The sequence below is a fragment of the Mastomys coucha genome, unplaced genomic scaffold, assembly GCF_008632895.1.
Source record: "Mastomys coucha isolate ucsf_1 unplaced genomic scaffold, UCSF_Mcou_1 pScaffold3, whole genome shotgun sequence".
NCBI lineage: Eukaryota > Metazoa > Chordata > Mammalia > Rodentia > Muridae > Mastomys > Mastomys coucha.
In genome coordinates, this window is record NW_022196909.1 from 42,678,257 (window position 1) to 42,687,816 (window position 9,560).

General features: G+C 51.5%; 1 protein-coding gene across 8 annotated transcripts in view; it reads right to left on the minus strand.

The window, feature by feature from the left end:
- Trpm2 (transient receptor potential cation channel subfamily M member 2) overlaps nucleotides 1-9,560 on the minus strand; it is a 56,246-nt gene that overhangs the window by 29,048 nt on the left and 17,638 nt on the right. For all 8 annotated transcript variants that reach the window (XR_004112365.1, XM_031347894.1, XM_031347892.1 and 5 more), the window contains 5 exons: nucleotides 7,590-7,651; nucleotides 6,411-6,611; nucleotides 4,983-5,085; nucleotides 1,805-1,926; nucleotides 1,263-1,616 (listed from right to left, as the gene is read on the minus strand). Coding sequence is in view for 7 of the 8 variants with exons in the window: in XM_031347894.1 (XP_031203754.1) it covers nucleotides 1,263-1,616; nucleotides 1,805-1,926; nucleotides 4,983-5,085; nucleotides 6,411-6,611; nucleotides 7,590-7,651 (842 nt within the window). In the remaining variant the exon portion in view is untranslated. The remainder of the gene's footprint in view (nucleotides 1-1,262; nucleotides 1,617-1,804; nucleotides 1,927-4,982; nucleotides 5,086-6,410; nucleotides 6,612-7,589; nucleotides 7,652-9,560) is intronic.

The window sequence follows — 9,560 nt, forward strand, 5'->3', positions numbered from 1 at the left end:
ATATATATACATATATATATGAACGCCCCTCCCTCTCTCCTCTCTCTTCCCCCTTCTCGTTCCGCTGCCACCTACTCCCCCCCTCTCTCTCCCCCAATAAAACCTCTTACACGTGGAACTGCGGGCCTAGTATGTGCTGTGTCCAGATGTGAGCCGCTATTCTAACACATCAGTAACAATTGATGAAGATACCCAATGTCATCCTCTGGCCTCCACATACAAACACACACAGGTCCAAATGTATATGCCATATACACACACAGACACACACACACACATGCCCGCACACATGTACACCAATACACCAGACTCAAGCCATAAACAGAAGAAGAAGCTGATGCTAACGCCAGCTAAAGTATGTGGTGTGCGTATAAATGCCACACCTCCCTTGGCAAGAAACACGGTACTTCCTATCAGTCCAGCACATAATGGGACTTGGGGTTCAGGGTCGAGGGTAGGTGCTCTCCCTGAGAAACCCCTGTCTTCTCATCTTTAGAATGGGGGTGTTATAAGCAAACTGAACCCCTCTAAAAGCGCTATGTTAGAGCCTAAACCTGCAAGGTGGAACTTCGAAGCCAAGACAACGTGGTGATTTATCCTGGCGGATGGGATTTAGAACCACCTAAAGGATACACCACCGGGGTATAAATGATGGGGTTTAAATGATGAGGGAGCCTCACCCTGAACACAGGTGGCGTCATTGCATGGGCCATAGAAAGACTTAGCCAGAGCCCCCTCCTGCAGGACAGGGAGAGAGGTCTAGAACCAGCCCTGTCGCTGTCCTCAGGCCTCAGCCTCCATCACTGTGTGAAAACAAATTGCTATTGTTTGACCCCTGGCTCTGCAGCCTTTCACACAGCCCACACCTTCCAGGACAAAAGTGCAGAGCCCGTTGCTTTGGGCTCCTTTGTATGGTCAACTGGTTTTGCTTTTCTCTCTCTTTTTCTCTCTCCCTTTCTTTCTTTGAGACTACTTCAGTGACTACCTCATCATGTAGCCCAGGCTGGCTTTGAACTTCATTTTCCTATCTCAGCCTCCTGAGAGTTGAAATTATAGATATCCCTCCCACTGCTCCCCCATCCCCCACCCCCAACCCCCACACAAATTTAGCAATTCATTTTCTAATAACTATAAGAGGTCACAACCCAGCTGAGGATACAGAGGCCATCCACCAAGGAGCCAGACATTGTCCATCGCCAGCATGCCCCTGCACCGCCAACACCAGCAGCCACATCACTAGCGTCCACATTCCTAGCACTCACGTTCAGCTTGATGTGTGGCATGGGCAGCGAGAGCCGTGGCCGGTCAGTGTACCGGGGCCGGGGGTACAGCAGCTGCGTGGAGTCCCCCAGGAGTTCACGCAGCACCTGGGCCACGTGGTGCATGTGCAGCCGGGGTGTCGCGGGTGCGTAGGTTAAGCGCTCATGTTCTTCGGCCAGCACCTTCTGCAGCTTGCTGTGGAAGAGGCAGGAAGGCTCCAGGTTCTCGTACAGGCAGAGAAGAGTATCCCAGGTGACAAACTCCTTCAGCCGCACCCCGTTCTCCAGAAAGAGCCTCACGAACTCAGGCTTGTTGGAGATTAGAGCGGCCGTCATCATGGGATGCAGATCTGCAGGCTGAGAGGGAGTAGCGCTCAGTGACGTTCCCACTAAGTCAGTGCCTCCTGGAACTCTGAGCTCAGGCCCCCAGGAGAGGATGGCGGGATATCTGTTCTGAAGGATGGAGCCCCCACCCTGATCAAAGTCCCAAGGCAGAGCTGGAACCCTGCAGAAATGCACACACACATTTGCACACAACACCCCACCTTCCATTGCCATTCATCAGTGAAGATCTCACTGCGAGCGATGTCCACGCGGTTCCAGGCCACAGCCAGCTTCAGCTGATGGTCCCAGTTCTCGTGGCCAAAGTGGTCTTGGCTTCGAGAGGCTGTGGGCGACAGTGTGTGTCGGGTTCGTGTCGGGTTCTGCTACCTGAGACTTGGATGGTGCCAGGCTCAGGAGTTGGCCAGGAATTCTAGTTCCCATGAAGATTGCAAGGCGAACTCAGAGCTCAGTGCTGACACCCTCCCAGGACACCCACCTTGGGAAGTACTTTTTAATCACTGTTAGGCTCAGAGAATCTCTTAGTTTGCTCCATCTCTCCACTTTGGGTCACCTTCCAGACATGCCAAGCCCCTCTGTGACAGGTGGACCACAGCGTAAGTCACAATAAAAGAAGATACAGGGCTCTAAAAAGCATTCATTTACATTAACATGCAAAGCAGAATTCCAAAAGCCAACACACACTTATAAACACACACACAGAGACACATTCATACACATACACACACATACACACACATGCACACACACATGCACACACACATATATACACAGAGAGACACAAACATACACACACAGAGACACATACATACACATATACACACACACACACACACACATACACACACACACACACACACACACACCAATTTGTCTCCATTCTGCAGCCGCCATACCACCCAAATTCTCAGAAACAAATATCAGCCAAGCATTCCTAAGCTCATTTTCTGTTTTAACTGTGTGTGTGTGCGTATGCCTTTGTGCACCTTTGTGTGTGTGTGTGCCTATGTGCCTGTGTGTCTGTGTGTCTGTGCTTGTGTGTGCCTTTGTGTGTGTGTACATGCCCGTGTGTGTGTGTTTGTGTGTGTGTGAATGTGTATGTGAGTGTGTGTCTGTGTGCCCATGTGTGTGTGTGTGAGTGTGTGAGCCTGTATGTATGCAAGTGTGTGTGTGTGTGTGTGTGTGTGTGTGTGTGTGTTGGAGGTTAGAACTCAGAACTCAGGTCCACAAGCCTGTACATTTCTATTTGGAGAAAAACAAAAACAGCTTTGGCCCCTCCTTGCACCATACAATAAGGGTGCTGAGACAGGCTGGGTGTTTAGACTGACATCAGCGAATATCAGCATCCTTGAGGCAGGCTGAGTTCTGAACCAGGACACAGAGAACAGAAATGACAAAGGGAAAGTGGGTAAGCCATGAGAGCTAATCCCTCCTCCGTTCTTCAAAGCCACTCAAAGAAAGCCTGGCTGCAACCCACAAACTGAGGAACAACTTTCCACTTCAGATGTCTGACAGAGGACTCAGATCAGTCACCAAGGAGGAGAGAAAGTGACAACAGAGGCCATGAAGCATGCTCCATGCCACAGGAGAAGGACCAGAAAAAAAAAAAAAAAAAAGCATACTGAAACCATACTGAGACTCTGCATCTGTCCAGGCCAGTCCCCAGCCCCTGTTATGTAGGACTTTTCTCTAGCTGAAACCTCCTTCCCGGAAGGAAACTCATTAAGACTCAGGAAGTCCCTGAAACCCAGCAAACTCACAAGGCCCATTACTTCCCAGGGTTCTACAGCAGTAGAAGAAGGCCAAGACAAGAAGATACTTCCACCCGTGCAGCTGCCTGCAAGTGGTCCAGAGAATCCCAGAGATGCAGTTTCCAGAATTGTCACCCATACCGGAGTAGCCTTTTGGTGATGATGCCCCTGCCTCTGAGTTGTCCATGATCCGGTGAGTAAATTCTCACCCACACTCCTCCAAACTAACCTCAATAAACTCATTGGTTCCCCAAATTGGAGTTTGGCAGTCGTGTTACTCTGGTTGATCATCGGTTCCCTATCTGAGGTGAGCAGATGGTTTGTTGATGTCTCCCCTGGAATAGCGTCCCCGACCCCTCCTCAGCCCCACTCCAGCTCTTTCACCCGTGGCTCCACCTCTTTCTCTCTCTATGCCTCTCTACTCTAAGTCCGTCTCATAAGTGCAGCTTGCCACAGTGATGTTTCATAAGCTCTATTGCAGGCTCCCCAGGTTAATCTTTGAAGGATTATATTAGCCCAGCCTGGCCTTGAACTTGGCAGTGAATCGCTTGCTTCGGGCTCTGAGCTGGGAGACCTGGCTTTAGAGTACTAACTTTTAGAGGAGTAACTGTTCCTGTCTTAACCTCTCCTGAAGGAAACAATTGCAGTAATTGTAAGTGTTACATTGACTCGAACTTTAGCTGCCTGCGAATTTGCCTGTTGGGATCTTTTTTTTTTTGTTTAAGATTTATTTATTTATTATATGTAAGTACACTGTAGCTGTCTTCAGACACACCAGAAGAGGGCATCAGATCTCATTACGGGTGGTTGTGAGCCACCATGTGGTTGCTGGGATTTGAACTCATGACTTTCCAAAGAGCAGTAGGTGCTCTTCCCCGCTGAGCCATCTCACCAGCCTGCCTGTCGGGATCTTTACCTCTTCCTAAGCTCAGAGTCACTATCCGCGGAATAGATAGAAACTTTCAGTTCTCCCTGCTGGCCCCCTCGAGCATTTCTTGTAACGCTGGTCTAGTGGTTACAAATTCCCTATGATCTTGTTTATAACTCCGGTTTACTACTCCAGCTTAGTGGTTACAAATTCCCTCTGTTCTCTTTATCTAAGATTATCCTAATTTCTCCCCTCCCTTGCAAGCCCTCTGCCTTCCACTTTCTAAAGTCTCTAATTAGAAATCTGTACAATCTCTTTTTTTTATGCATACAAGTACACTTTTGCTCTCTTCAGATACACCAGAAGAGGACCTCCGGGAGCCCATTACAGATGGTTGTGAGCTACCGTGGGTTGCTGGGAATTGAACTCAGGACCTCCGGAAGAGCAGTCAGCGCCCTTAACCGCTGAGCCATCTCTCCAGCCCCCGCATAGTATCTTACTGAGGCTCCCTTATACGGGATAAGTCAGTCACCACTTGCCAATCTCAAGATTTGTCGCCTCTGAAAAGCGTGACTGTGATGGGATAGGTGTGGGCGACTAAGTTCTTCTCACTGGGAGTTTGCTGTGCTTCTTGGGTGACAGGGGTGTGCAGGGCATGGCAGAGCAGCTGCTACAGAGATCTAACTGAGATGCCGATGCTCATCCTGAACCCATGTCTTCTGGTCTCTCCTCTCCCTTTTCCCCCCTGACCCCTAGCCTCACCTTTCAGTAACGCCTGCAGAATGGCCACATCCACATCCTGTTGACCATCCTTGCCTTCCCGGAAGATCGTCAGCAGCTGCCGCCTCCGGACAATATCTTGGATCTGCAGCGAATGGATTTCAGTGAGATACTTCGGGGCTGGAGATACTCTGCCTCCTTGAAGGTCAAAAGGGATCGAGGGCCCAACAGGGAGCCATATTCTTCTGTCTGGGCAGGGGCAGGCACGGTGAGAGCACTTGTCGCCAAGCCTGGTGACCTGACTTCAATCTCCTAGGACCCATATGGTAGAAGAAAGACCTGACTCTCACAGTGTATCCTCTGACATCCATAATGTGTGCATTGTGGCACCAGTGTGTGAGCATGAACACATACATGCACACACACTAAATATAACAAAAATACTTTTGGATAAAGAGAGAGATTAAAGTCAGTTCTCTGAATTGCCTGAATAATTTATAATGTTGCCGAGAAAAGGCTCCTGGCCTGCCCTACAGCTCACAGCACATCCAACAAGGAAGCAAAAGTCTTCAGGACTCGGGGAGCGGGGTGGGTAAGGGAAGGGAATGAAGAACTCACAGTATGCATGCCGTTTCCCTGATGGATAATCCTACCGAGCATCCACACCAAACAAGGCCGCTCTGAGTCCTTGACAAAATTAAAATGAGGTGTCTCCGTGCTTCCCTACGCTACCTGCTCAGAGAGCTCTTGATTTTTCCACTGTTGAGTCATAGCCCAAGCCCCTCCATGAGTCTGGTGTGGCTAGCTCCAGGTGTCCCTGTGGCCTATGACTAGGTCGGACCTAAGCTCAGCTTGGCTGGAGCCTAGCGCTGCTCACACTTATCCCAAGAAGCTCACGTAGTAAGAACTCTGAGAGTGAGCTCTGAGCTCTGAGACTCAGCCTGCCTTTCAGAGGATTGTTCCAATAGTGTAGACACTTGCTACATTCTCAGTATTCCTTTAGTGCCTCTGCAGGTCTCATGAGGGCAGAGAGCTGGGTATTACTGAGGTCACTCCTTGGTGCTCTTATGTGGAGACAAGGCTGGACCACTCACTGCTGTGGCCAGTAGGCTCCTCTGCGGCCAGCATCTCAGCCAGGGCCCCTCCTATGCTCTCTGGCCCTCCCCAAGTACCACACCCCTCTATTCCAACAGGTTCTGGGTCCCAGAATAGCACCCACAAGCTGGGGCATCCCAGAGGGGCCCTAGCATTCTACAAATAGAGTTCAAGACCCAATTCTCCTTTGGCATGCTGTCTGACATATGCGTCAAGCTCTCGATGCCCAAGCAGGTTACCTCTCCGCTTCTGGAGCTCAGGACCTCCCACCCTCTGCAAATCCAATCATGCACCCACTCTGACCCATTTTGGGTCTCTGGAGTCCTGGTGTGTCTGGGAGTCAGCCTGGCGGACCGTATGCCTATGAGCCCTCACCTCTTTGGTCCATTCCACGATCTGGTTTTCAGTGAAAGTCTCAAACATCTCCTGGAAGAAGATGCTGAGCTTCTGCTGGATCAAGGAAATGGTGATCTCAGAGACAGGCAGAGCGGCCACCTGAGCGATGACGTCAGCCACTCGGCCGGAGCCCTCCACTATCACGCAGGGCGTGCCGTTGGTGATGGCGTTGTAGATGGTCTGCCAAACCGGAACCAAGTGTGAGCTTGCCAGAGTCCTCACCCAGGTCTCACCGATTTGGAACAGAGCGTCATTCAGTAGCAGCTGAACTTGCGGCTGAGCTTGCGCCTCGCTTGCTGCTAGAGCGACCCTATGAAGCTGGCACTTTCTGAAAGTGCTTACTGGTTTGGCACACACCAGAGAGCTGCTGCTAGCACACAAGGAATGCACCACTGATACACCTGACTGGGGCTTGTCAGCCAACACCCAATACAAATTAGTCAAATGGAAGCGCTTACTGGTTTGGCATACACCAGAGAGCTGCTGCTAGCGCACAAGGAATGCACCACTGATACACCTGACTGGGGCTTGTCAGCCAACACCCAATACAAATTAGTCAAGAGGATTCACGGCATAGCCATTGACCAGATGCACTCATGGGAATGTTATGTGGATCTGGAATGACCAAAACCCAAAAGATACCAGGACCCTGAGAAAAACCCCAGGTCTCAGCTCCAGGAGCTGGCCCAGGCTGGCCAGATCTCAGCTCCAGGAGCTGGCCCAGACTGGCCAGATCTCAGCCCCAGGAGCTGGCTTATACTTGGAGAGTACTGACTGGGACACTGGGTGGGGGCCTTATGGAGAGGCTCTGGGACAGAGAGACCCAGCAGACCCACTATGACCTGAGCTGAAGTCAAGCCACCTCTCCCACAGGAGGGTCTATTCATCACACGCCTCCTCTCCCATCCAGAAACATCCATGTCTTGTGGAGGATTCCCTCTCCTCTGTATCCTGAGGACAGTATGTCATCTGTGTTCCCAGTGATGGCATCAGATTCTAGCCAAAGCATCTACCAGTCCTCCCTCAAAGCACCTACAGTCCTCCCCCAAAGCACCTACAGTCCTCCCCCAAAGCACCTACAGTCCTCCCCCAAAGCACCTACAGTCCTCCCTCCACAGCAGCACCCGAGCCCCACCCTGCACAGCAGCGAGTACTCACATTCAGAGTGCCAGGGCCACCCTCCAACACCACGCAGACAATGGGGATCTTGATGGCCACACCTAGACAGACACAGAGCCCATGGGAAGACAAGTTGGGGGAAACACAGACCACCATTTGAGTCCTCTTCCTCCACCCAACCAATGCCACCCTAGTCACATGGGGAAGAACCAGCTGGCGAATAGTGGCAGCTGCTAATGGTGACCGATGGTGGCTCGTGAAGAAGTTGCTCATTCCCTGTAAGAGAGCAAACCCAGCCAGGAGGTAGCACACGCCTTTAATCCCAGCACTTAGAAGGCAGAGGCAGGCGGATCTCTGTGAGTTCGAGGCCAGCCTAGTCCACAGAGTGAGTTCCAGGACAGCCAGGGCTACACAGAGAAACCCTGTCTGGTGGATGGCGGAGTGAAGCAAACCCAAGACCACCTGGCCATTTGCTCAACCCCTATCCCCGTACCACCATTCTCCCTGCCCCTGCCCACTCACCCCATCCCTGCACCTATGCCTGCATCTACCACAGTAGGGACTTCTGCACCTGACTACCCAGGCCAGCCTTCACCTGTATCCTACCCAATCCTGATTGAATTGTACAGAAGGGGCAAGAACAGAACTCCATCCCCTCTATCCAGTGGACCACTCTAGCCAGCCTGCCTTGCCTCAAAATCCAGGCTGGCTCAAGGAGCCTCTAGGAGGGGCCGGACACATCCCGCATGGGCTAGGGGTAATGGGGGGACACATCATGAGTCTTTTCCCCCTTCTATTCAACTCTCCCCCAGAAGGCAGGAAAATGGAGGTGGTGTGAGGGGTTCCCTTCCCCACCAAGGGTCAACAGGGGTGCCTGCCTTCACGCACCTCCTACTCCAAGAAGTGCTCCCTCAAGCAGTGTTCCCCCAAGCAGTGCTCCCTCAGTGTGGTGCCTAAACAGATTACAGATCCCCTGGAAACTTAGTGGACACACCATCAGACCTGGGGGAGGTATTTGAGGGCGGGGTGTCCAACCCCAGTGGGGGCCCTGTTGAAGGAAATACACGGAAGCTTGATATCTGCTATCCAGCGCCATTCCAAACAATCCGCGTGCTGAGCTGGAACACCCACCCCCACCCCATGCTCTGTGTGTTCTTTCCTCACCTCACACACTGAGCTCTCCCATCCCTCTCCCCACAGGCAACTGAGGTCAAGCTGTGAGTTCTGCTTGTGTCAGACTTGACACAAGCTGGAGTTACCACAGAGAAAGAAACCTCCCTTGAGGAAAAACCTCTATGAGAGCCAACTGTAAAGCATTCTTTCAATTAGTGATCAAGGGCAGGAGGGCCTATTGTGGGTGGTGCCATCCCTGGACTAGTGACTCTGGGTTCTATAAGAGAGCAAGCTAAGCAAGCCAGGAAGCAGCATCCCTCCATGGCCTCTGCATCAGCTCCCGCCTCCAAGTTCCTGCCCTGTGTGCGTTCCTGTCCTGATTTCCTTTGGTGATGAACAGCAATGTGGAAGTATAAGCTGAATAAACCCTTTCCTCCCCAACATGCCTCTTGGTCCCGATGTTTTGTGCAGGAATACAAACCCTGACTAAAACACAGCCTGAAACCATCGCTGGTTGAAAAATGTAGAATTTTCTATTAACTGACAGCCAACAGCCAAGCCTATACTGACATCCTTCCACTGATGATCGAAGCAGCGAGAAGACATGTGCTCATGAGGAAGCCTTCAGGGACCCAGGAAACAAATACAGCCAGTCGGCTTGTGATTTCACCTCCACGAACTAGGCGGGTCACAGGCAGCTGTGGCTGTTGGCATCAGGGCCTCCGAAACCCGGGATGTCACATAGGCGGGCCTCACAGACCTGTTGCCTTGAAGACCTGTTGCCAAGGCAACAGCCACCATATTCCCAGAATCCACTGGGCTCGCCTCCTACCTTTACCTGTGACCACATAACTATATATGGGGAACGCCCTTCCCTCTCTCTCTCTCTCTCTCTCT